The sequence below is a fragment of the Oncorhynchus gorbuscha genome, linkage group LG14, assembly GCF_021184085.1.
Source record: "Oncorhynchus gorbuscha isolate QuinsamMale2020 ecotype Even-year linkage group LG14, OgorEven_v1.0, whole genome shotgun sequence".
Classification (NCBI taxonomy): Eukaryota; Metazoa; Chordata; class Actinopteri; order Salmoniformes; family Salmonidae; genus Oncorhynchus; species Oncorhynchus gorbuscha.
In genome coordinates this window covers 13,565,137-13,593,129 of record NC_060186.1, presented here as the reverse complement: position 1 = coordinate 13,593,129, position 27,993 = coordinate 13,565,137, and the positions used below count along the sequence as shown (strand labels likewise).

Below are 27,993 nucleotides of genomic sequence, written 5' to 3'. Positions count from 1 at the left end.
CAAATTCAAAACAACAGAAATCTCATTATTACAATTCCTCAACCATACAAGTATTTTCCACCATTTTAAAGATACACTTCTCGTTAATCCAACCACAGTGTCCGATTTCAAAAAGGCTTTTCATATCATTATGTTAGGTCAGCAACTAGTCACAGAAAGCATTCAGACATTTTCCAACCAAAGAGAGGTGTCACAAAAAGCAGAAATATAGATCAAATTAATCACTAACCTTTGACGATCTTCATCAGATGACACTCCGAGGACTCAATGTTACACAATACATGTATGTTTTGTTCGATCAAGTTCATATTTATATCCAAAAACCTCAGTTTACATTGGCGCCATGTTCAGAAATGCCTCCAAAACATCCGGAGAAATTGCAGAGAGCCACATCAAATAACAGAAATATTCATCATAAACTTTGATGAAAGATAAATGTTTTACATAGAATTAAAGATAAACTTGTTCTTAATGCAACCGCTGTGTCAGATTTCAAAAAAGCTTTACGACAAAAGCACAATATTCAATAATCTGAAAACAGCGTTCAGCCACAAATGCAAGCCATACAGTTACCCGCCAAATACCGCCTGGTACGGCAACTGCTCCGCCCACAACCGTAAGGCTCTCCAGAGGGTAGTGAGGTCTGCACCGGGGGCAAACTACCTGCCCTCCAGGACACCTACACCACCCGATGTCACAGGAAGGCCATAAAGATCATCAAGAACAACCATCCGAGCCACTGCCTGTTCACCCCGCTATCATCCAAAAGGCGAGGTCAGTACAGGTGCATCAAAGCAGGGACCGAGAGACTGAAAAACAGCTTCTATCTCAAGGCCATCAGACTGTTAAACCGCCACCACTAACATTGAGTGGCTGCTGCCAACACACTGACTCAACTCCAGCCACTGTAATAATGGGAATTGATGGAAAATATATCACTAGCCACTTTAAACAATGCTACTTAATATAATGTTTACATACCCTACATTACTCATCTCATATGTATATGTATATACTGTACTCTATATCATCTACTGCAACTTTATGTAATACATGTATCACTAGCCACTTTAAACTATGCCACTTTGTTTACATACCCTACATTGCTCATCTCATATATATATATATATATATATATACTGTACTCGATACCATCTACTGCATCTTGCCTATGCCGTTCTGTACCATCACTCATTCATATATCTTTATGGTCATATTCTTTATCCCTTTACACTTGTGTGTATAAGGTAGTAGTTTTGGAATTGTTAGGTTAGATTACTCGTTGGTTATTACTGCATTGTCGGAACTAGAAGCACAAGCATTTTGCTACACTCGCATTAACATCTGCTAACCATGTGTATGTGACAAATACATTTGATTTGATTTGATTTGATTTTTGAATTGTGGAGTCAACAAAAGTCATAAATAGCATTATAAATCTTAATTTACCTTTGCCGATCTTCGTCGGAATACACTCCCAGGACTCCCACTTCCACAAGAAATGTTCGTTTTGTTCGATTACGTCCATATTTATGTCCAAATACCTCCGTTTTGTTTGCGCGCTTAGTTCACTATTCTAAAGGCACAATGCGCGAGCGCAAAATCCAGACGAAAAGTCAAAAGAGTTCCATTACAGTTTGTAGAAATATGTCAAACGATGTTTACAATCAATCCTTAGGGTCTTTTTATAATAAATCTTCAATAATATTCCAACCGGACAATAGCGTATTCATTACAGATGAAAAAGAAGGCATGGCGTGACCGCGCAGTAAACAACTGATTGGCCTCAGCCTAGTCCACTTGTTGAAATAGCTCTTATTCGACACCCTTCCACAATAGAAGCCTCAAACAACTTTCTAAAGACTGTTGACATCTACTGGAAGCCTTGGAAAGTGCAATCTGGCCCCATAGACACAGCATTTTGGATAGGCAATCACTTAAATGAAACTACAAACCTCAGATTTCCCACTTCCTGGTTGGATTTGTCTCAGGTTTTCACCTGCCAATACTGCCCCCCTGTCACCAAGAATTTAATGCGTTTGAGACAATCAGTTGTGTTGTGACAAGGTAGGGGTAGTATACAGATGATAGCCCTATTTGATAAAAGACCAAGTCCATATTATGGCAATAACAGCTCAAATAAGCAAAGAGAAAAAACAGTCCATCATTACTTTAAGACAGGTCAATCCGGAAAATTTCAAGAACTTTGAAAGTTTCTTCAAGTGCAGTCGCAAAAACTATCAAGCGCTATGATGAAACTGGCTCTCATGAGGACCGCCACAGAAAATGAGGATGCAGAGTTACCTCTGCTGCAGAGGATAAGTTCATAAGAGTTAACTGCACCCCAGATTGCAGACCAAATAAATGCTTCACAGAGTTCAAGTAACAGACACATCTCAACATCAACCGTTCAGAGAAGACTGTGTGAATCAGGCCTTCATGGTCGAATTGCTGCAAAGAAACCACTGCTAAAGGACACAGATAATAATAAGAGACTTGATTGGGCAAAGAAACACGTGCAAATTAACATTAGACCGGTGGAAATGGGTCCTTTGGTCCAAGTTTGAGATTTTTGGTTCCAACCACCATGTTTTGTGAGACGCAGAGTAGGTGAACGGATGATCTCCGCATGTGTGGTTCCCACCGTGAAGCATGGAGGAGGAGGTGTGATGGTGTTGGGGTTCTTTGCTGGTGACACTCTCAGTGATTAATTTAGAATTCAAGGCACACTTAACAAGCATGGTTACTACAGTATTCTGCAGCGATATGCCATCCCATCTGGTTTGCGCTTAATGGGACTATCATTTGTTTTTCAACAGGACAATGACCCAAAACACACATCCTGGCTGTATAAAGGCTATTTGACCGAGGAGAGTGATTGAGTGCTACAATCACCCGACCTCAACCCAATTGAGATGGTTTGGGATGAGTTGGACCGCAGAGTGAAGATAAAGCAGCCAACAAGTGCTCAGCATCTGTGGGAACTCCTTCAAGACTGTTGTAAAAGCGTTCCTTATGAAGCTGGTTGAGAGAATGCCAAGAGTGTGCAAAGCTGTCATCAAGGCAAAGGGTGGCTACTTTAAAGAATCTCAAATATAAAATATTTTTAGATTTGTTTAACACTTTTTTGGTTACTATGTGATTCCATATGTGTTATTTCATAGTTTTGATGTCTTCACTATTATTCTACATTGTATAAAATAGTAAAAATAATGTCACGCCTTGGTCATTGTATCTTGTGTTTTTGTTATATGTTTGGGTAGGCCAGGGTGTGACATGGGTTTATATGTTGTATTTCGTATTGGGGTTTGTAATAATTGGGAGTGTGTATTATTAGGGGTGTGTCTAGTTAGGCTTGGCTGCCTGAGCCGATTCCTAATTGGAGTCAGCTGATTCTCGTTGTCTCGGATTGGGAACCGTATTTAGGCAGCCTGAGTGCGCGTTGTATTTCGTGGGTGATTGTACCTGTCTTAGTGTTAGTCACCAGATAGGCTGTATTTGTTTCACTCGTTTGTTGTTTTCGTATTTTCAGTTATCTCATGTACCGCATTATTCTTCATTAAAAGTCATGAGTAACCTACACGCTGCATTTCGGTCTGACTTTCTACAAACAACAGACAAAGTTCATTACAGAATCACCCACCTGCATTCACAGACCGAGCAGCGTGTGAACTGGCAGGATCTGAAGGAGGTTGTTATGGACAACAGAAGCAAGGAGTATACTACGTGGGAGGAAATCGACAGGTGGGCGGCCGACCCAGAGCGAGTGCAGGAGCCCGCCTGGGATTCCCTACTGCAATGCGAAGAGGGCTATACACGGATGGAATCGAAAAGGAAAGCACGGCTATACAGAGCGAAAACCGTAGGTAACGGGGGAAAGCGCAGAGAGAGAGTGGCAGAGTCAGGAGTCAGACCTGAGCCTACTCTCCCTGTTAATTGTGAGGAGCAGCAATATGAGGACTTCTGGTCTTGGGAGATGATATTAGACGGAAAAGGACCCTGGGCGCAGCCGGGAGAATATCGCCGTCCCAAGGAGGAAATAGAAGTAGCTCAAGCGGAGAGGCGCGAGTATGAGGAGGCAGCACTGCGACGCGGTTGGAAACCGGAAAGTCACCCCAAAAAATTTATTGGGGGGGGCTAAAAGGGAGAATAGTTATGCCAGGTAGGAAACCTGCGCATACTCCCTGTGCTCACCGTTGGGCTAGAGAGACCGGGCAGGCACCGTGTTATGCTATGGAGCGCACAGTGTTTCCAGTGCGGGTGCAGAGCCAGCTGCGACTCATACCAGCCCTTCCTATTGGCCAGGCTAGAGTGGGCATCGAGCCAGGTAAGCTTGGGCAGGCTCGGTGCTCAAGAGCTCCAGTGCGCCTGCACGGTCCGGTCTATCCAGAGCCACCTCTACACACCAGTCCTCCGGTAGCAGCTCCCCGCACCAGGCTTCCTGTGCGTGTCCTCGCGCCAGTACCACCAGTTCCAGCACCACGCACCAGGCCTCCAGTGCGCATCGCCTGTTCAGCACAGCCAGTGCTTTTCTCCCCTCCTGTGCTATCGGAGTCTCCAGCCTGTTTAGCGCAGCCAGAGCCTTTCTCCTCTCCTGCGCTGCCGGAGTCTCCTGTCTGTCCAGCGCCACCAGTGCTACCAGTCGGCCCCGCGCGTCCAGTGCGCCTCGCCTGTTCAGCGCAGCCAGAGCTTTTCTCCTCTCCTGCACTGTTGGAGTCTCCCGCCTGTTCAGCTCAGCCAGAGCCTTTCTCCTCTCCTGCGCTGCCGGAGTTTCCTGTCTGTTCAGCGTCACCAGTGCTCCCAGTCTGCCCAGCGCCGCCAGTCAGCCCAGCGTCACCAGTCTGCGAGGATCCGCCAGAAGTGCCAGTCTGCCAAGATCTTCTAGATCGGCCAGACAACCTGAATCATCCAGGTCCACCAGCCAGCCAGGATTTACCGGAGCCTACTACCTGCCTGAGCTTCCTCTCAGTACTGAGCTTCCTTTCAGTACTAGGCTTCCTCTCTGTACTAGGCTTCCTCTCTGTACTGGGCTCCCTCTCAGTACCGGACTTCCCCTCAGTACTGGGCTGCTTCGGTCCCGGGCTGCCCCTCTGTCCCGGGCTGCCCCTCTGTCCTGAGCTGCCCTGCTGTCCTGAGATGCCCCTCTATCCTGAGCTGCCCCTCTGTCCCGAGCTGCCCCTCTGTCCCGAGCTGCCCCTCTGTCCCGAGCTGCCCTTCTGTCCCGAGCTGCCCCCCTGTCCCGAGCTGCCCCTCGGTCCCGAGCTGCCCCTCAGTTATGTGGGGATCAGGGTGAGGACTATTAGGCCATGGTCGGCGGAGAAGGTGGATTATCCTAGGACGCGAAGGGGAGGAACTAGGACATTTATGGAGTGGGGTCCACGTCCCGAGCCAGAACCGCCACCATGGACAGACGCCCACCCGGACCCTCCCTATGCTCTTGAGGTGCGTCCCGGAGTCCGCACCTTAGGGGGGGGTTCTGTCACGCCTTGGTCATTGTATCTTGTGTTTTTGTTATATGTTTGGGTAGGCCAGGGTGTGACATGGGTTTATATGTTGTATTTCGTATTGGGGTTTGTAATAATTGGGAGTGTGTATTATTAGGGGTGTGTCTAGTTAGGCTTGGCTGCCTGAGCCGATTCCTAATTGGAGTCAGCTGATTCTCGTTGTCTCGGATTGGGAACCGTATTTAGGCAGCCTGAGTGCGCGTTGTATTTCGTGGGTGATTGTACCTGTCTTAGTGTTAGTCACCAGATAGGCTGTATTTGTTTCACTCGTTTGTTGTTTTCGTATTTTCAGTTATCTCATGTACCGCATTATTCTTCATTAAAAGTCATGAGTAACCTACACGCTGCATTTCGGTCTGACTTTCTACAAACAACAGACGAAGTTCATTACAAATAAAGAACAACCTTTGATTGAGAAGGTGACTGGTGACTTTTGACTGGTACTGTACATTTATAAATATAGATATATAAATATAGAAAAATGAAACATGAATTTAGAAAATATGTATTTTTTGATTTGGCTAATTTAATTTTTTGTTGAACATAAATTGCTCTCTCTACCTGCATATCAAAGTTCCAGAATAGGACCTCTGCTACTTTTAGAATTATGATCCAATTTGTAAGTATTACCAATAGAGTGAATGTGAAAATGGATTCAAAATGGTCACCCTCTGTGATTTGCTGGATGTGCAATGATACAAGTATAGGGAGGGCTGTAATTGATTACATTGCCTACTATGCCAATTTCTCTGTATAAAATGGGCCATAAGTATAAAACTAGCAGAGAATATTATGTTGAAAAATGTGCCAAATCAAACATTTTATATTTTCAATATTAATGTTTATATTTTGCAATATTCATAAATGTAAGAAATGTGTTCTTAAAATCAAAATACTATTAATGTCACAGAGCAAGCGCTAAAGCTTCATATGACACCAACTTTTACTTTGTAGCATCAACAGATGAAACACTATGGCTTCTTAAAGGAGGCCTGGGTGAGGACAAAATCTCTTCAATTAATTATCTATCTATTATTTTTTAAGATTAAAAAAAAGCAAGTATATGTCAATAAAACTTTGAGTGTCTCATATTCAATGCAGAGGTCTGTATTCATAATCCAGTTATCCATGTAGTGCAGTCTCTATCTGCCACGGGCGTGTCTGGTGCCCGCTTAGAGACACATTCACACAGTAATTGCATTACCATCAAAGTGTTTTATTTGAGGGAGATGTGATGTCGCTTAGGTTATAGTTATTTTTTTTTTAATGTTCACCTTTTCTCTACAGACAGAACACAGTGGACCATTACAGTTGACTGTTTTGGTCAGGCTCATGATAGGATATATGAGTACAGAAATCATTTGGTTCTTTCATTCCTCACTTTCTGACCAACCTTACTTAGTGAGCTAAAAATCCCATTGACCTCTAGGGGTTGATTCTCTGACCCTTGCCCTGCCCTCTCTTACCCCCACCAGCTGTCTGTGTGCTGCTGCTGGCTGGTTGGTATGTGTCAATGAGGTGGTGGGGGGGTTCAAGGGATATCTAGGGCAGTGCATGCATTACACCAGGGCAGTGGAATGCGCTCTGTTTTGCTTTTTGCCTCCAGTTTGTGCCTTTAAACAGCCATAAAGGTTAAAGGTCAATTCTTTATTTTCCTCCTGTGACGTGTGTGTTTGCAGCAGCCCCCCTCTCCAGCATTGTCTAATGTCTACTCCTCTCTCTTCCTCCTCCTCTAATTCTCTACAGGTGTGAAGAAGCCGCCAGTGGCTCCCAAACCCAAACTCGCCCCCTTGGTGAAGCTCTCGCCTCCTCCCATCGCCCCCAAACCCGATCTTCTCATCTCCCAGCCTTCCCAATCCTCCCCCCTTCTTACCCAACTCTCCCCTGCCGTGCTAAAGAGAGCCAAACCTGTTGTGGCGCCCAAACCATGCCTCTCCAAACCCTCGGCCCCAGCAGCCCCGGCTTCTCCTCCACCACCCAGACTCAGAGTACCCCAAACCCCTTCCCAGGAGTGCCGGGGGGCTGGGGACCACAGCCTCTCCTTCCTCAACTCCAGAAACGGGATCCTGTCGCATCCCATCCTGCGCGACTCGGACTACATCATTCCTACGTGCTCCTGCGGACTCCAGGACTGCTCCCAATGCAAACGACTAGGGAATGGGAATGTTACAGAGGTCGGGAGCGATACGCTCGGCTCCTGGCCAAACGGGAATTCCATGGGAAGCACTGGAACGCTGGTAGCCAATCGGACGGGTAAAACACTGAACGGAGACAGTGAGAAGAGCGGAGGAGTGACCAACACCTTCCATCTCAGACTCAAAGACAAACCTCAGAGACAGGAGGGGCAGAGGGATGGAGAGGGGAGCAGGGATGAGGAGAAGCTGCAGGGGAACAAAGAGGAGAGACAGAGGAACCAGAAAGGACAGGAGGGTCAGCGGTATCAGACTGGGTCAGGGGACCAGTCATGTAATGAGGTGGCAGAGACACTTACACAGACTGAGACTAAAGCTTGTAATGTAGAACAGACATACACTGACAGCTGTAATATAGACTGCAATGAGAGCGACACTATTCCCACTCCCTTCATCCTCCCACTGGAAGTCTCCCCCATTCGCACCCCCCCCCACAGACAACCCCCCCCATCCGCACCCCCTCTCAGACTGTTCCATCCACCCGCAGCCACCCACAAGTTTTACCCCCCACCCAGATGGACAGTGAGCCTGACAGCACCCCCTCCCACGCAGAAAGCAGTACACAGTGTTCCAGAATACCCAGGTTACCCACTGACCTCTCAGTCCCTGCTGCCCCCAGTAAGCCCCTGCCCGTGCCACTGCCACGCAAGCCCCGTAAGCTAGCCCTGATAAGGCAGGACGGCCTGGTGGCCAGCACCCAGGAGGGAGAGACAAAGAACCGCTCACAGGGGGGAGAGGTGGGGGAGACTGAGGGGAGTGGGGGGGAGATGTCTCACCTCAGAGAAGGAAGAACACACCCAGGGAGTGTATGACAGTCCCTCACCCTCCCAGGACCCTGAAGTTGAAGAGGAGCCTCACCCTGTGCCTCCACCTAGACAGAAGTCCCTCTCCCCCCGCCTCCACAGAGCCATCCACTGTTCCCTCAACCGAAACACCTCCCACTCTCTGGACTTGCTCTCTCAGCCTGAGCTTAACACACTAACCTCAGAGAGCAGAGGAGGAGGGGATGAAGAGGAAGAGAAGGAAGAGGAAGTTGAGGAAGGGTACGGAGACTTTGAGCGCTACCCCATCACCCGGAGCCTGCCCAAACAGATCAAGCTCAGCTGCCGCCCGCCCCCCGTCGGCATGACAATGAAGGCCAGCTCGGCGGAAGAGGGAGGGTCACCCAGGGCCCCACCCAGAAAGCCCCAGAGACACAGTCTGCCAGCGGGTTCCCCCCCATCCATCACCCCCCCTCCACCCCCTCCGCACCACGCCAACACCCCCATGAGGGAGCTGCCTGCCACCCCACAGGAGAAACCAGCCTGGCGCTTCCCAAGGCCCTTCTTCAGCAGGCAGAGCTCTTCCAGACACAGCAGCGGCGGCAGCAACCGAGGGCCCCCCCAGGGGAAAGCAGCTCTGCTGGGGGGAAAACAGAGGGCACAGTCCTTCTCTTCGGCTGACCTGCTGGCCCGCGCCGACGGCACCAAGAGGAGCCTTTCCTTCCGGAAGCTTCTGGAGCTGCGGTTGTCTGTCAGGATGTTGCCACGGTTACTGGCCAGAAGCGGCCAGACTCTGGATTGTACCAGCGTGGAGCCGGGCGGGGGGGAGGGGACGGTGGACCAGTCTGACGGCAACGTGGGGGTGTCTGGCAGGGATGGAGAGGGGTCGATAGAGTATGAGAACGTTCCTCTGTATGAGGAGATACCGGAGTACATGAACCTGCCTTTCCTCAGCGCACGGCTGGGCTGGCCACTCACACACAGTCTGGACCCAAGCACACACAGACACAGTGACTCAGACGTCTATGAGGTGCAGGATCCATACGAGAGCCACTGTGATTATAAGCGACCCCATTCCATTGACTATGAGAGGTACAGCATGTGTGTCAAAGTGTGTGTGTTTGTGCGCGTGTGTGTGGTGTGTGTGTGCGACTGTGCGTGTGAGTGTGAAATCTTTCTTCCTCTGTCTACACACACAAAGGGTCTGGGTCAGGTTTCAACGGAGTGTGTGTCATTTTGTTGTCTGATTGCATAGTGCCTCTCGTGTGTCATGGGCGACTTAGGTTTCAACGAATCCAGAGTTACAGAGCTGATCATAATCCTTTGATAATTAGTTGCCTACAGTAAATAACTTGGTTATTACACCATGATCATTTTTGTTACCGTAGTGTTAATGTACCACGACAGTCATAGATGTGTCACTTTTAATGAGCTATAATGCTTCATGAATTCGATATCCTGGAAAGAGAGACTCGAGCAATTTACAGTAACTGTTTTGATTTTGAGCCTAGAACAATGCCATGGGTGTGTGTACTGTGTTTAGTGGTTTCTATTTGTGTGTGTGTGTGTGTGTGTGTGTGTGTGTGTGTGTGTGTGTGTGTGTGTGTGTGTGTGTGTGTGTGTGTGTGTGTGTGTGTGTGTGTGTGTGTGTGTGTGTGTGTGTGTCACAGTGAGACAGAAAGTATTTTAGTATTTAGGCCAGTGTTTTTAGCTCTGTGTGAGAGTTAGTTTTCACTTTGCAGTCTTGGTCCCACTTTGGTGCTAAACTATGCATTTACATGGTGGTAAGACCATGTCAGGTACATTGTGTGTACTATACCCATTATTACATAGTACTTACAATGTAGATCAACATGCTGTGTTTGTGTGAGAGTTAGCATTAGCAGGCTGTGCTTGTACGAGTGTGAGAGTTAGCTTCAGTGTTAGCCCTCCAGGCTGTGAATAGAGCATTGATGCGCAACAGGTTGGGCCGTTTTCCTGTGGGTTATTTTCAGTGGCCAGGGCAGGAAATGTCTGAAAATCGCAGAAATGCCACACTGCACTCTGAACAGGGAAAACAAACCTCCAGCAACCACCAGCCTCTCTCTCTCTCTCCTTCTCTCTCCCTCCCACTCTCTGGCTCTCGCTTTCTCATCTCTTCTTGTTCCTCTCCCATATCTCTCCCATTCCCTCTCTCTCTGCCATCTCTCTCCCATCTCTCTTTCAGTTTCTCGCTCTCTCTCCTATTCCCAGTGAACCGCTTTTCGATTGACTCAGCGTAATTTAATATTTTGTTACTGTATTGGACACAAAAATATTTGCGTGTGTGGATGGGTGAATGGACTGGACACGGTCCTTGCTAACAAGAGTCAGCCCTTCCAACTCACTGTAATCACATCCTCATTCAAGTGTTATTGTGTGTGTGTGTGTGTGTGTGTTTACCTCATATATCAAAAGGCAATTGTGTGGGTGCAGTTGTATGTGTGCAGTGCACGTGCGTGCTCAGACCAGTATTTTGCTAAGCCACTCTGAGGCCATGGCGGTCAGTCAGATTACAGGACAGGTAGAAAGACGGGCAGGTGAAGGGAAATATTAGACTCAAAGAGTTCAGCAGTAAAGAGCAGTATGCAACAGTTCCACATATATCTAGCTGCCCAGATCTGGTACTCCAGTTGGATAATATTAGTGTTTATCGTTCACTGTGTGATTTTATGTGTTTCATCGTTTGAAAGATGCTTGCATTTGTGCGTGCTTGTGTGTGTGTGTGCGTGCGTGCTTGCATGCATGTGTGTGTTTGTGTATGCCGTTGTGGTTGTTTGAAAGAGTGTGTATGTGTGTCGTGAATCTGTAGTGTTTCCCAAGCATCTGAGCCTGTTCCGTTTATGTAACTAGCCTCAGGCAGTAAACAAGAGGCACTCTGTGCCTGACCCAGTGTGCAGGAAGTCCTGTCTATGGAGGGAGAGAGGAAGAGAAAGAGAGAGTGAAAGAATGGGAGAAAAGAGAGAAAGATGGGGGGTAGGGAAGAGAAACAGGGTATAGAGGGAAAAAGGAGAGACAAGAGGAGGGGGAAAGAAGTAGTCAAAATAAAGAGAGTGACAGTATCTTATGAGTCCTCCAGATTAGAAAGTAGATAGTACTTTGTGTTAGTTTGGTTCAAAATCCAGTGGTGATAATATCTCCTGGAAAGCCTGTGAAGCCAAGATGAAAACATTAGTGGCACAAACACATGTTGCTACTTGTGCCACTCAGCAGACAGACCTGTATCAGCTGACTGAAGAGCAGACTGGTGCCCTGCTGCCAGCAGACAGGCTGTCTGGGGAGTCTTCATGGAAACTATGTTTACCTGAGTACAGCTGTGGACAAAGTATTGACATCCGTGTTTCAGGCTGGTGATCATCTGAGTCCCATGGCTATAGAGACATTGTGTCAATTACTGTTTCCATAAAACGTTCAAAAGGCCATTCAGAAGTGTGTGTACGTGGTATGCTTGCATGGATATACTGTATGTGTAAGTGCACACACACTCTGGCTGATAACCATGAGGATAATGCGGTGACCTTCCTGTTTTGCCTGCAGAGGCTGGCATGGATTGGATGATGCTCACTCTGAGGAGGAAGTCCACAGCTCTGACGAGGATGACAACAGCTCCACCTCCAGCAAGGAGCACCTGGAGCTGTCAGAAGAAGACAGACAGGTAGATATCTTTAATACACACACACATCCTTATGTGGTTGTTATTAACTGGGGATGGTCACACAATCTGCAACACTGGCTCAGGAGGACACGCTGGTACGCACACACACCCAGATCGACAGTGGATGTGGCGGCCTTGTCAATAAGGTTACGGTAGGGCTCTTTAGATGTGTTTACTCTGGTAGGTCCTATGGCCATGCAGTGAGGCGTGAGTGATAACAGAGGGGATATTACTGAGCCAGAGTAATGACAGTGATGACAGGTGGTATAACAGGAAGGATATTGGCAGGCATAACACGAGTGATAAGGACACCATCGGACAGGCGTCATGGAGCCAAAATGGGTGCTGGGCACAGGGCTCTATGAAGGAAAGAAAGGCAGGCGGGGATATCACACTGCCTGCGTGTGATGGAGCTGGGGTCTCGGGTGTCAGACATAGAGGGTTTATCGGGCAGGAATAACTCTGAAACTCCTGTCTGACCCTATGCATGATACTCTGAAGCAGCGTTTCTTAAAGTATGGGGTCGTGTACCTGTCAATTGAGGGTCGCGACGTATTGCATTAATTACTGGAATTGATTTGGCCAAGTGCAACTGCTCTCTCGGTTCAGTGCGCTCTCTGCTCAGTTTGGCAGCTGCGCGAGTGGGAGAGGTAGAGGGGGATACCCGTGTTCTTTGCGGTTTACCGGATCTTTTTTCTGCAGTTTTCTTGAAGTTCATTGCGCGACCCACACCCTGCAGCGCTGTGGTTCAAACCACTGACTTGTTATTCCCACTCGCAGCTGTCATGAAATGGACTCATGCTAGCCACATGTTCTGACTGAGCTCAATCATCATGAAATGGACTCATGCTAGCCACATGTTCTGACTGAGCTCAATCGTCATGAAATGGACTCATGCTAGCCACATGTTCTGACTGAGCTCAATCATCATGAAATGGACTCATGCTAGCCACATGTTCTGACTGAGCTCAATCGTTATGAAATGGACTCATGCTAACCATGTGTTCTGACTGAGCTCAATCGTTATAAAATGGACTCATGCTAGCCACATGTTCTGACTGAGCTCAATCGTTATGAAATGGACTCATGCTAACCACGTGTTCTGACTGAGCTCAATCGTTATGAAATGGACTCATGCTAGCCACATGTTCTGACTGAGCTCAATCGTTATGAAATGGACTCATGCTAACCATGTGTTCTGACTGAGCTCAATCGTTATAAAATGGACTCATGCTAGCCACATGTTCTGACTGAGCTCAATCGTTATAAAATGGACTCATGCTAGCCACATGTTCTGACTGAGCTCAATCGTTATAAAATGGACTCATGCTAGCCACATGTTCTGACTGAGCTCAATCTTTATGAAATGGACTCATGCTAACCACGTGTTCTGACTGAGCTCAATCGTTATAAAATGGACTCATGCTAACCACGTGTTCTGACTGAGCTCAATCTTTATGAAATGGACTCATGCTAACCACGTGTTCTGACTGAGCTCAATCTTTATAAAATGGACTCATGCTAACCACGTGTTCTGACTGAGCTCAATCGTCATGAAACGCATATACAGCGATGACTTTGTCTCTTTCATACAAACTTTGAGGAATAACGAGGAGCACCCACACTGTGTTTTGTGTGGGCAAGTGTTTAGTGATGAGCCTCACAAAACCCACAAATGAATCAAATGACACGTCCTGACCAAACATCCACAGTATGACTGTAAACCCAGGGGGTTCTTTCAGAACAGGGCAGAATGCTTCAGGAAACAGTGCTTCCACAGTGGAAAAGTAAGTCAACTAACAAGGCATTGTTGTCATTTAATAACAGGTGAGCAGAAATAAGGGATTACTATCTCTCATAGTAGTATATGTGAGTTTATCTTTCAAACAATCCCCTGGCCTTGTAACATTAACCAGCTAGTAGCTAACGTTAGCCAAAGCCTGCTAACTAGCTACTGATAGTACAACCCTAAGAAACAGTACAGATGAAGATGAAAAATTCAGGCCTACTGTACATTTTACTGTAGAAATTATTGTTGAAAACAAGTCTAGGTTGGAACTGTTGCTGTTACGAGTAATACTTTTTATTCTGAACTGGAATAAACTGTTTGAAGAAAGATTATTTTGGGGGGGCAAACACTCACAGTTCTGGGTTGCTCATCTGCAGCAGGAAGCGGTCTCCTGCCTGACTGAGAAAGCAGTAGATGTTCAGATCCAGTTTGGCACTACATACCTATGCAAGTCAGGGTTCTCAAGTTCAGACACAGTGTTAATGCTGAGCATGACTTCAGTGTTGCACTGTCTAAAGCAGAGTCCAGAATAGACCTGCTTGTTGAAAACTTCAACCAGCCACACACCTCTCATTAGGACTGTGTGTGTGTATTTTCTGGCCTACATCTGTGTGATGTGATCAATCAGTTTATTCCAGTTCAGAATAAACAGATATGCATTTTTAACAGCAGCAGTTCCAACCTAGACTCTCTATCAACAATAATTTATACAGAAAGATGTACAGTAGGCTTGATTTAAAAAAAAAATCTGTACTGTTGCGGAGGTTTGCACGATCAAAAGGCCTGTGTGTGTGTGTGTGTGTGTGTGTGTGTGTGTGTGTGTGTGTGTGTGTGTGTGTGTGTGTGTGTGTGTGTGTGTGTGTGTGTGTGTGTGTGTGTGTGTGTGTGTGTGTGTGTGTGTGTGTGTGTGTGTGTGTGTGTGTGTGTGTGTGTATGTTCTGTTATACATCTGTGTGATGTAATCAATCTGTTTATTCCAGTTCAGAATCCAATAATTTATTGTATTTTAACCACAACAGTTCCAACCTAGACAGATATGTAAGAGTGTTTTTAATGGGGAAAAATAAACATGAAAATATTTATGGGTATTGTTATTTGTTATGTTCTATATTGCATTTTTTTTTGTTGGCATAAGGGCAATGAAATGTACTGATATTTACTTATAGTTGCATATTTTCCTAAGCTTGGGTCCCAGGAAAACACTGGGTCCCAGGCTGAAAACATTTAAGAACTCCTGCTTTAAAAGGCTGTGTTTGTAACAGACAAAAACACGAGTACACACACACACACACACACACACACACACACACACACACACACACAATTAAGGAGCAGGAGGCCCCTTCAGTCACGCAAGGGCAAGGCCACTGTCCAAATTAAGACCACCCCATTTCCAGCCCAGACCACTCACTATCAGACTGAAAGGGGGAGAGAGAGTGAGGGAGGGAGAGTGCAGAGGGGAGAGAAGATAGCTGAAGTGGAGACGTGTGAAACGGTGGCTCTGCTTTCGGACATAATCTCTGTTGGAGTGTCTGTTTAGAAACAGCAAATGGGCAGATTATTGTGCCTATGCATACTATAGCAGGACAGTCAGATGGTGGGCTGCAGTGACCTTGTAAGTGGATGTATGTCTGTACCGTTTAGAATATGGTCAGCTAGCTTTTTTCACTACATGGACTGAATGCTGTGCTTTTCTCTGTCTGTCTGTCTGTCTGTCTGTCTGTCTGTCTGTCTGTCTGTCTGTCTGTCTGTCTGTCTGTCTGTCTGTCTGTCTGTCTGTCTGTCTGTCTGTCTGTCTGTCTGTCTGTCTGTCTGTCTTTCTTTCTTTCTTTCTTTCTGTCGTTCCAGCAGGAGGATGAGGTGAAGAGGAAAAAGGTGGTGCATATCGCCCAGGAGATCATGAGCTCTGAGAAAGTGTGAGTACCCGAGACACACACACACACACACGCAATCAATGACTTTATCATGAGAATATACCACAGAATCTTTCTTTTTTTTTAGCGCTGGGTGTCTTTTTCTGGTCATATGTAATGTTTTACACCCATCTCCTCTCCCTTCAGGTTTGTGGACGTCCTGAAGCTTCTTCACATAGTGAGTATCACTTAAGCCTCTGGGCTTTTGATGAGCACCATATCTGTGTGTTCAATGGTGTTACTCAGCAAGCCTTCGACTAGCTGAGCCGTGTTGCCTTTCTCCTCTGCCCCTGAGGCAGCAGTACTTAGCAGTGGAGTTGTCTCTGGTAGAACGGTTGTTGTTGTTGTTGTTGTTCCTGTTACACTTAGCAGGATCAGTGATAAACACTTAGACTCACATTTTCTAAATCATAAACGAAGCTAAGGAGTCAAGCATGTGTTGCTAGTTTCAACTTTCAAGTGGTGGCTTTATAGAGTGGAAACATAGGCTAGAGTTGTTTCATTATATTTAACTACCGGCTAGCTAGCTCACTGCTCCTGCCTGGTGGGTGGAATTACCGTCCCTGCTCTGTGCCTGTTGGGGTGAAAAGTGAAGCAGGTAACCGTGACGACAGAGCTGGGTGCTTTGATGTTGGTCTCAGGGGGAGGTGACACTTGTGTGTGTTGGATCTCTGATGAGTGTTGTTCACTCACGGTGGTAGTGTTGTGGTGGTTAATGTACTGGTCCGGTCTACTGGACAGGGCTGGGTTGTGTCAGGCTGTGGTCAACTGTACCAGCCAGGTCAAACTGTCCTGGGCTCTTAAAAAGGATTTGATTTTGCAGCAGAAGATAGACTGTGTTGGATTTCAATCTTTTATTTATTTCAAGGAGAAATGCTTTATATGCTTTAATCCAGAACAGGCAGTTAACCCACTATTCCTAGGCCGTCATTGAAAATAAGAATTTGTTCTTAACTGACTTGCCTAATTAAATAAAGGTAAAATAAAAAAATTAAAATGTGCATCTCGCACAGCCTTGTCTCTAAAATCTCTCTAAACCCACAATTTGTCTTAGACGGCCGCAGGGTCGACATTAGATTTCCTCTTGGGAGTGGCTTTCAGACTGCCCGAAAGGGAAATTGCAGGTACACACACACACACACACACACACACACACACACACACACACACACACACACACACACACACACACACACACACACACACACACACACACACACACACACACACACACACACACACACACACACACACACACACACACACACACACACTGCCTTAAACAGGACCCACTATGGGACTAATTTTGATTATGGGGCATGAGAGAGACGGAAAGGGAAAGAGAGATGAAAGAGGGGGAGAGGGAGACTTAAAGAAAGAGGTCAAATCACATTCTTCAGTCTCCATGGCTGCCCCTGGCCACAGAACAGCTGCTTCCTGCAGTGAGTGGGTGGAAGACCCCCAGACATAGAAATGCCTCGGCTAATCCTGTGTGTGTGTGTGTGTTTTGGTTTCACACTTAAGTCCTCCCTTATACCCTATAGGATGGTTCTCATTTGATATGTTGTGTACAATAATGTGTTGCATTATATTTTGACTTGACTTTTGACATGTTTTCTAGAGATACAGTTGAAGTCGGAAGTTTACATACACCTTAGCCAAATACATTTAAACTCAGATTTTCACAATTCCTGACATTTAATCCTAGTAAAAATTCAGTCTAAGGTCACTTTATTTTAAGAATGTGAAATGTCAGAATAATAGTAGAAATAATGATTTGTTTCAGCTTTTATTTCTTTCATCACATTCTCAGTGGGTCAGAAGTTTACATACACTTAGTTAGTATTTGGTAGCATTGCCTTTAAATTGTTTAACTTTAGTCAAACGTTTCGGGTAGCCTTCCACCAGCTTCCCACAATAAGTTGGGTGCATTTTGGCCCATTCCTCCTGACAGAGCTGGTGTAACTGAGTCAGGTTTGTAGGCCTCCTTGCTCGCACATGCTTTTTCAGTTCTGCCCACACATTTTCTATAGGGTTGAGGTCAGGGCTTTGTGGTGGCTACTCCAATACCTTGACTTTGTTGTCCTTAAGCCATTTTGCCACAACTTTGGAAGTATGCTTGGGGTCATTGTCCATTTGGAAGACCCATTTGCGACCAAGTTTTAACTTGACTGAAGTCTTGAGATGTTGCTTCAATGTAACCACATCATTTCCCAACCCCCATGATGCCATCCAGTTTGTGAAGTGCACCAGTCCCTTCAGCAGCAAAGCACCCCCACAACATGATGCTGCCACCCCCGGGCTTCGCAGTTGGGATGAGGTTCTTCAGCTTGCAAGCCTCTCCCTTTTTCCTCCAAACATAGTGATGGTCAGTATGGCCAAACATTTATATTTTTGTTTCATCAGACCAGAAGACATTTCTCCCAAAATGACGATCTTTGTCCCCATGTGCAGTTGGAAACCGTAGTCTGGCTTTGGAGCAGTGGCTTCTTCCTTGCTGAGCAGCCTTTCAGGTTATGTCAATATAGGACTCGTTGTATTGTGGATATAGATACTTTTGTACCGGTTTCTTCCAGAATCTTCACAAGGTCCTTTGCTGTTGTTCTGGGTTTGATTTGCACTTTTCGCGCCAAAGTACGTTCATCTCTAGGAGATGGAACTAGTCTCCTTCCTGAGCGGTATGGCGGCTGCTTAGTCCCATGGTGTTTGTACAGATGAACGTGGTACCTTCAGGCGTTTGGAAATTGCTCCCGAGGATGAACCACCTTTTTTTCTAAGGTCTTGGCTGATTTCTTTTGATTTTCCCATGATGTCAAGCAAAGAGGCACTGAGTTTGAAGGTAGGCCTTGAAATATATCCACAAGTACACGTCCAATTGACTCAAATGATGTTAATTAGCCTATCAGAATCTTCTAAAGCCATGACATTATTTTCTGGTATTAACCAAGCTGTTTAAAGGCACAGTCAACTTAGTGTATGTAAATTTCTGACCCACTAGAATTGTGATGCAGTGAATTATAAGTGAAATAATCTGTCTGTAAACAATTGTTGGAAAAATTACTTGTCATGCACAAAGTAGATGTCCTAACTGACTTGACAAAACTATAATTTGTTAACAAGAAATTTGTTGAGTGGTTGAAAAACAAGTTTTAATGACTCCAACCTAACTGTATGTACACTTCTGACTTCAACTCTACATGTTTCGGTCCTTCACACTGCAGCTGTGTGTGTTTTATTGTGGGTGTGGGGCTGTGGTTGTGTGACAGTGTTCACCAGGACATTGGGACCCTGCCCTGGTTGTCTCACCACTTCCTTCCACCTGGATGTGTGTGTTGGCTCACTGGGCAGTGTGAGAGTGCTGACTCAGTTGTGTGTGTGTGTATGATGCAGAGGGACGCATGTTTATGAGGTGATAACCAGGTGTTCCTGTGCTGTACTGTGTAACGTCTCTCTGCCCTGCAGCTGTGTGTTTGTGTTAATTAGTCTCCCACCACTCTGTTGTCGCTGTGTCAGTTCCCTTCATTCGTCTGTCGATATTAACCCCCTCGCTCCCTGCAGGATTTCCGGGACGCAGTTGCCAAGGCGACGCGTCAGAATGGTAAGCCGGTGGTTGAAGAGCGTATTCTAACCCAGATCCTCTACTACCTGCCTCAACTATACCAGCTCAACCGAGACCTGCTCCGGGAGCTAGAGGAGAGAGTGGCCCACTGGTACGCACCCTCACCATCATTATCAGCACCAGAGATACAAACCTCAACTGACCATGCCAAGCCTTAGACAGCTGAACTCAGACCAGACCACAATGACCATCTCCCTCCCTCTGCCTCTCTTCTCCCTGCCCCTCTCACCTCTCTCTCTGCTGTGTAGGGGGGACCACCAGAGGCTGGCAGACATCTTTGTTCAGAAGGGGCCGTACCTGAAGATGTACTCCACCTACATCCGGCAGTTTGACAACAACGTGGCTATGCTGGATGAACAGTGTAGGAAAAACCCTGGCTTCGCCGCTGTGGTCCGGGAGTTTGAGGTAAACAGCTGTGTGTGTGTGTGTCATAGGAAGTTCCTATCCGCATAGTTGATGATAGAGTGGTAAAATACGTGGGTGTTTAGATGTAACAAGCCAGACATAGTCTGAAGACTACATTGGCGCCAAGGACGTGGAGCTAGATTTGAGTATGTATACTGTTAATACTGTATGCAAATGTGTGTGACAATTCTCCTGTACTCTGTCCCAGATGAGTCCTAGATGTGCCAGCCTGGCTCTGAAGCACTACCTGCTGAAACCTGTGCAGAGAATCCCCCAGTATCAGCTTCTGCTCACAGGTACACACCCATACACACAGATGGGGGGGGGTTACTGGATATGCAGGGAGGGGGTGCTGTGCTGAAGAGTCTATATCGGTCTGCTAATACAGGACTAGGAAAGGCCCAGTGCCCTGTGATTATTTTTTTATTTTTTTCATGTATTTAACTGTTTACCAGCATTTGTAACTTGAGTCTGATAATTATCTGTACAAAACAGTTAGTATGATAATACTTCTGGAATATAAAAAATACTTGCCTGATATACGTTTTCCAGTTTTTTAAAATAATTTGCAAATGCAACTTATTTCTATGTGAAAACTGAAATGGTCGATTCATTCCTTTTCTATTTTAGTAGACGCTCTTATCCAGAGCAACTTACAGTAGTGAGCTCATACATTTTCAATCGAACACACAAACCTGGCAATGTAAGTGCCTTGCTCCACAAACTGAGCCACATCTGTCATGTAGGTGAAAGAGGACCCAAAAGCGACTTGGCGAAAACAGAGTCTTTAATCCAGTAAAGTAAATACAATCAAAAAACACAACTTTCACTCGAAATGACGAGGACAAACTGGAGACTCGATCTTGAACAGCAGGTGAACAGCAGGTTGCCTCGGGAAGGCACTTGAACCAAACAGACTCAGACACCTGCTCACCACGCAGCATCTGAGGACAACACGACACGACAGGGCGATACACAAACACAGCACGGTGAATTCTAGACAAGGAACCGACAGGGCAGAAACGAATAACAAGGAGAGAAATAGGGACTCTAATCAGGGAAAAGGATCGGGAACAGGTGTGGGAAGACTAAATGATTGATTAGGGGAATAGGAACAGCTGGGAGCAGGAACGGAACGATAGAGAGAAGAGAGAGCGGGAGAGTGAGAGAGGGAGGGGGAGAGAGAGGGATAGAAAGAGGGAAAGAACCTAATAAGACCAGCAGAGGGAAACGAATAGAAGGAGAAGAACAGGGACAAGGCATGATAATCAATGACAAAACATGACAACATCATCACCTCATCACAAACGACTTGATGTCTCAATGTACTCAATTACTGTATTGTCCATTGTTTTTCTTAATGCTGATAGAAAGTTTATAGGTACAAACCTAGATGACCAGCCTATGTACAATACAGTCATGTACATTTAGATTAAGTGGTTTGTAAGGATGGTAAGTTAAAACTGCATAAGAAGTGGTTGTTTTCCATATTATTTGATCAAGAAAACGTCAACTCACCAACATTACGACCAGGTATACGACTTTCCCGAAGCGGATCCTCTGTTTGGTCCACCACCCAGGGCAATGGATCAGATCCCAGCCGGCGACCCAAAACAACGGCGCCGCAGAAGGGGCAGACGGAGCGTTCTTCTGGTCAGGCTCCGTAGACGGGCACATCGCGCACCGCTCCCGAGCATACTACTCGCCAATGTCCGGTCTCTTGACAACAAGGTAGACAAAATCCGAGCAAGGGTTGCCTTCCAGAGAGACATCAGAGATTGTAACATTCTTTGTTTCACGGAAACATGGCTCACTCGGGATACGTTATCAGAGTCGGAACAGCCACCTGGCTTCTTCACGCATCGCACCAACAGAAACAAACATCTCTCTGGGGAGAAGAAGGGCGGGGGTGTATGCCTTATGATTAACGAGATGTGGTGTGATCATAACAACATACAGGAACTCGGAAGTCCTTTTGTTCACCTGACCTACAATTCCTCACAATCAAATGCCGACCGCATTATCTACCAAGAGAATTCTCTTCGATCATAATCACAGTCGTGTTTATCCCACCCCAGGCAGATACATCGACGGCCCTGAAAGAACTTAATTTGACTCTATGGAAACCACATATCCTGAGGCTGCATTTATTGTAGCTGGGGATTTTAACAAGGCAAATCTGAAAATAAGACTCCCTAAATTTTATCAGCATATTGAATGTGCGACCCGGGCTGGTAAAACCCTGGATCATTGTTATTCTAACTTCCGCGACGCATATAAAGCCCTCCCCCGCATTCTTTTTGGAAAATCTGACCACGACTCATGTTTGTTGCTCCCCGCCTATAGACAGAAACTAAAACAGAAAGTCTCAGGTCTGTTCAACGCTGGTCCGACCAAAAGGATTCCACGCTTCAAGATTGCTACGATCACGTGGACTGGGATATGTTCCACATAGCGTTGGACAATAACATTGATGAATAAGCTGATTCGGTGAGCGAGTTTATTAGCAAGTGCATTGGTGATGTTGTACCCACAGCGTCTACTATTAAAACATTCCCCAACCAGAAACCTTGGATTGATGGCAGCATTCGCGCAAAACTGAATGTGTTAACCACTGCTTTTAATCAGGGCAAGGTGATCGGAAACACGACCGAATACAAACAATGAAGCTATTCCCTCCGCAAGGCAATCAAACAAGCTAAGCGTCAGTATAGAGACAAAGTACAGTCGTGGTCAAAAGTTTTTGAGAATGACGCAAATATTAATTTCCACAAAGTTTGCTGCTCAGTGTCTTTAGATTGTTTTGTCAGATGTTACTGTGGAATACTGAAGTATAATTACAAGCATTTCATAAGTGTCAAAGGCTTTTATTGACAATTACATGAAGTTGATGCAAAGAGTCAATATTTGCAGTGTTGACCCTTCTTTTTCAAGACCTCTGCAATCCGCCCTGGCATGCTGTCAATTAACTTCTGGGCTACATCCTGACTGATGGCAGCCCATTCTTGCATAATCAATGCTTGGAGTTTGTCAGAATTTGTGGGTTTTTGTTTGTCTACCCGCCTCTTGAGGATTGATCACAAGTTCTCAATAGGATTAAGGTCTGGGGAGTTTCCTGGCCATGGACCCAAAATATCGATGTTTTGTTCCCCGAGCCACTTAGTTATCACTTTTGCCTTATGGCAAGGTGCTCCATCATGCTGGAAAAGGCATTGTTCTTCACCAAACTGTTCCTGGATGGTTGGGAGAAGATCTGGGGGATTCTCTCTCGGAGGATGTGTTGGTGCCATTCTTTATTCATGGCTGTGTTCTTAGGCAAAATTGTGAGTGAGCCCACTCCTTTGGCTGAGAAGCAACCCCACACATGAACGATCTCAGGATGCTTTACTGTTGGCATGACATAGGACTGATGGTAGCGCTCACCTTGTCTTCTCCGGACAAGCTTTTTTCTGGGTTCTCCAAACAATCGGAAAGGGGATTCATCAGAGAAAATGACATTACCCCAGTCCTCAGCAGTCCAATCCCTGTACCTTTTGCAGAATATAAGTCTGTCCCTGATGTTATTCCTGGAGAGAAGTGGCTTCTTTGCTCCCCTTCTTGACACCAGGTCATCCTCCAAAAGTCTTCACCTTACTGTGCATGCAGATGCACTCACACCTGCCTGCTGCCATTCCTGAGCAAGTTCTGTACTGGTGGTGTTCCGATCCCGCAGCTGAATCAACTTAAGGAGATGGTCCTGGCGCTTGGAGGACTTTCTTTGGCACCCTGAAGTCTTCTTCACAACAATTGAACCGCTCTCCTTGAAGTTCTTGATGATCCGATAAATAGTTGATTTAGGTGCAATCTTACTGGCAGCAATATCCTTGCCTGTTAAGCCCTTTTTGTGCAAAGCAATGATGACGGCATGTGTTTCCTTGCAGGTAACCATGGTTGACAGAGGAAGAACAATGATTCCAAGCACCAGCCTCCTTTTGAAGCGTCCAGTCTGTTATTCAAACGCAATCAGCATGACAGAGTGATCTCCAACCTTGTCCTCGTCAACACCCACACCTGTGTTAACAAGATAATCACTGACATGATGTCAGCTGGTCCTTTTGTGGCAGGGATGAAATGCAGTGGAAATGTTTTGGGGGGGATTCAGTTCATTTGCATGGCAAGGAGGGACTTTGCAATTAACTGCAATTCATCTGATCACTCTTCATAACATTCTTGAGTATATGCAAATTGCCATCATACAAACTGTGGCAGCAGATTTTGTGAAAATTTATATTTGTGTCATTCTCAATACTTTGGGCCACGACTGTAGAGTCGCAATTCAACGGCTCAGACACGAGAGGTATGTGGCAGGGTCTACAGTCAATCACGGACTACAAAAGGAAAACCAGCCCCGTCGCGGACACAATGTCTTTCTCCCAGGCAAACAAGACAATTTCTTTGCTCGCTTTGACGACAACACATTGCCACTGACACGGCCCGCTACCAAAACCTGCGGGCTCTCCTTCACTGCAGCCAACGTGAGTAAAACATTTAAACGTGTTAACCCTCGCACGGCTGCCGGCCCAGACGGCATCCCCGGCTGCGTCCTCAGAGCACGCGAAGACCAGCTGGCTGGTGTGTTTACGGACATTTTCAATCAATCCTTATCCCAGTCTGCTGTTCCCACATGCTTCAAGAGGGCCACCATTGTTCCTGTTCCCAAGAAAGCGAAGGTAACTGAGCTAAATTACTATCGCCCCGTAGCACTCACTTCCGTCATCATGAAGTGCTTTGAGAGACTAGTCAAGGACCATATCACCTCCACCCTAACTGACACCCTAGACCCACTCCAATTTGCTTACCGCCCCAATAGGTCCACAGACAATGCAATTGCAATCACACTACACACTGCCCTAACCCATCTGGACAAGTGGAATACCTATGTAAGAATGCTGTTCATTGACTACAGCTCAGCATTTAACACCATAGTTCCCTCCAAACTCAGACCCTGGGTCTCGACCCCACCCTGTGCAACTGGGTCCTGGACTTCCTGACGGGCCACCCCCAGGTGGTGAGGGTAGGTAACATCTCCACCCTGCTGATCCTCAACACTGGGGCCCCACAAGGGTGCGTTCTCAGCCCTCTCCTGTACTCCCTATTCACCCATGACTGTGTGGCCATGCACGCCTCAAACTCAATCATCAAGTTTGCAGACGACACTACAGCGGTAGGCTTGATTACCAACAACGACGAGATGGCCTACAGGGAGGAGGTGAGGGACCTCGGAGTGTGGTGTCAGGATAATAACCTCACAGTCAATGTCAACAAAACAAAGGAGATGATTGTGGACTTCAGGGAACAGCAGAGGGAGCAGACCCCTATCCACATCAACGGGACAGTAGTGGAGAAGGTGGAAAGTTTTAAGTTCCTCGGCGTACATATCACGGACAAACTGAAATGGTCCACCCACACAGACAGCGTGGTGAAGAAGGCGCAGCAGCGCCTCTTCAACCTCAGAAAGCTGAAGAAATTCAGCTTGTTACCTAAAACACTCACAAACTTTTACAGATGCACAATCGAGAGCATCCCGTCGGGCTGTATCACCGCCTGGTATGGCAACTGCTCCACCCATAACCGTAAGGCTCTCCAGAGGGTAGCGAGGTCTGCACAACGCATCACCGGGGGCAAACTACCTGCCCACCAGGACACCTACAACATCCGATGTCACAGGAAGGCCATAAAGATCATCAAGGACAACAACCACCCGAGCCACTGCCTGTCCGCCCCGCTATCATCCAGAAGGCAAGGTCAGTACAGGTGCATCAAAGCGGGGACCGAGAGACTGAAAAACAGCTTCTATCTCAAGGCCATCAGACTGTTAAACAGCCATCACTAACATTGAGTAGCTGCTGCCAACATACAGACTCATCTCTAGCCACTGTAATAATGAAAAAATGTATGTAATTAATGTATCACTAGCCACTTTAAACAATGCTACTTTATATAATGTTTACATACCCTACATTACTCATCTCATATGTATATACTGTACTCTGTACCATCTACTGCATCTTGCCTATGCCGTTCAGCCATCGCTCTTTCATATATTTTTATGTACATATTCTTATTCATTCCTTTACACTTGTGTGTATAAGGTAGTTGTGAAATTGTTAGGTTAGATTACTTGTTAGATATTACTGCACGGTCGGAACTAGAAGCACAAGCATTTTGCTACACTCGCATTAAAATCTGCTAACCATGTGTATGTGACAAACAAAATTTGATTTGATTTGGGTGTTTTTTGTCTTTGCTCATGACTTTGCACCTTTTGATGGAAGTGCTTGAGGACAGGGTTTTGTTCTTTCTGGATTCCCTTAGAATGACTATAGCAGAGAAAGGGACAGGGCAACAACTCTTGCAATTCCAACTATTGAATCGTGCAATATACTGTTCTTAATCAAATCAAATTATACAAGTTTTTCCCAAAGCAGAGTTTTTTTTGCACGTGCTACAGAGGTCTATATGTGTCCGCTAAATACTAGTTGAGGCCCAGTGCACTACTTTTGTATTTATTTGTATTTTATTTTCAGGGGGTGTTGCAGCACCCTCGCTTCCCGCGGCTATGATGCTGTTGCATCCCATGGAGCCCGCACTATTTAGTGCATCGGCAGCACTCTGCCACCTAATGGACACAGTGCACTACTTGCACTATTTAGTGCATCGGCAGCACTCTGCCACCTAGTGGACACAGTGGACTACTTGCACTATTTAGTGCATCGGCAGCACTCTGCCACCTAATGGACACAGTGCACTACTTGCACTATTTAGTGCATCGGCAGCACTCTGCCACCTAGTGGACACAGTGGACTACTTGCACTATTTAGTGCATCGGCAGCACTCTGCCACCTAATGGACACAGTGCACTACTTGCACTATTTAGTGCATCGGCAGCACTCTGCCACCTAGTGGACACAGTGGACTACTTGCACTATTTAGTGCATCGGCAGCACTCTGCCACCTAATGGACACAGTGCACTACTTGCACTATTTAGTGCATCGGCAGCACTCTGCCACCTAGTGGACACAGTGGACTACTTGCACTATTTAGTGCATCGGCAGCACTCTGCCACCTAATGGACACAGTGCACTACTTGCACTATTTAGTGCATCGGCAGCACTCTGCCACCTAATGGACACAGTGCACTACTTGCACTATTTAGTGCATTGGCAGCACTCTGCCACCTAGTGGACACAGAGTGTAACAGCAGACACAGTTCTCCACATGTATAAACGGATTATGTAAAACATACTGTATATAGCATGATTTAGTGTGATCTGGGACTGATGTAACTCCCTGCTCTTCTACAGATTATCTGAAGAACCTTCCTGAGGACTCGTCTGACTACAAAGACACGCAGGGTGAGTGGAACAATGTTGATCAGGCTGTGTGTGACAATGTCCGGTGTGATGCCATTCTCTCTCACAGACATTCTCACGGCATGTTAATCATGTTGACCTTACAGCTGCTCTGGGCATAGTGAAGGAGGTGGCCAACCATGCCAATGACATCATGAAACAAGGGGTGAGACGTCACACCATGTCCATCCTCATGAGAATTCGGCCAAAGGCATCCCATTGCATTTCCTCTGACCCCCGTCTGTCTCTATCTTTCAGGATAACTTTCAGAAGCTGATGCACATTCAGTACAGTCTGAACGGACAGCATGAGATTGTTCAGCCGGGCAGGGTGAGTGTCCAGCACTATGACACGCGCACGCACGCACACACACACACACACACACACACACACACACACACACACACACACACACACACACACACACACACACACACACACACACACACACACACACACACACACACACACCTGTGATCTCATCTGTTGGGATCACTTCTTGTCCCCAGGTGTTTCTTAAGGAGGGCACTCTGATGAAGCTGTCCAGGAAGGTCATGCAGCCACGGATGTTCTTCCTGGTGAGTACTGACTGATGCCTCCGGGGTAGTGGAGGTCTCATTGTGATACCTGACCCGTTACTGTTACAGTTCTGCAGTTTATTTAGAGTCTGGCTTAGTTCACTTCCAACACTGTCTGTAGACCAGAACATTACCCCCCAAGTATCTGTATGTTGATGTGGCATGTG

At 46.3% G+C, this 27,993-nt stretch overlaps 1 protein-coding gene across 1 annotated transcript in view; it reads left to right on the top strand.

Moving 5' to 3' along the window:
• The window catches only part of LOC123995890 (FYVE, RhoGEF and PH domain-containing protein 6-like), a 38,550-nt gene that overhangs the window by 6,953 nt on the left and 3,604 nt on the right, over nucleotides 1–27,993 (top strand). Inside the window, exons 2-13 of the mRNA XM_046299562.1 lie at nucleotides 7,251–8,345; nucleotides 8,391–9,549; nucleotides 12,013–12,130; nucleotides 15,768–15,835; nucleotides 15,980–16,010; nucleotides 19,391–19,542; nucleotides 19,700–19,856; nucleotides 20,065–20,152; nucleotides 27,201–27,251; nucleotides 27,356–27,414; nucleotides 27,507–27,578; nucleotides 27,758–27,826. Of these exons, the coding sequence (XP_046155518.1) occupies nucleotides 7,251–8,345; nucleotides 8,391–9,549; nucleotides 12,013–12,130; nucleotides 15,768–15,835; nucleotides 15,980–16,010; nucleotides 19,391–19,542; nucleotides 19,700–19,856; nucleotides 20,065–20,152; nucleotides 27,201–27,251; nucleotides 27,356–27,414; nucleotides 27,507–27,578; nucleotides 27,758–27,826 (3,119 nt within the window). The remainder of the gene's footprint in view (nucleotides 1–7,250; nucleotides 8,346–8,390; nucleotides 9,550–12,012; nucleotides 12,131–15,767; nucleotides 15,836–15,979; nucleotides 16,011–19,390; nucleotides 19,543–19,699; nucleotides 19,857–20,064; nucleotides 20,153–27,200; nucleotides 27,252–27,355; nucleotides 27,415–27,506; nucleotides 27,579–27,757; nucleotides 27,827–27,993) is intronic.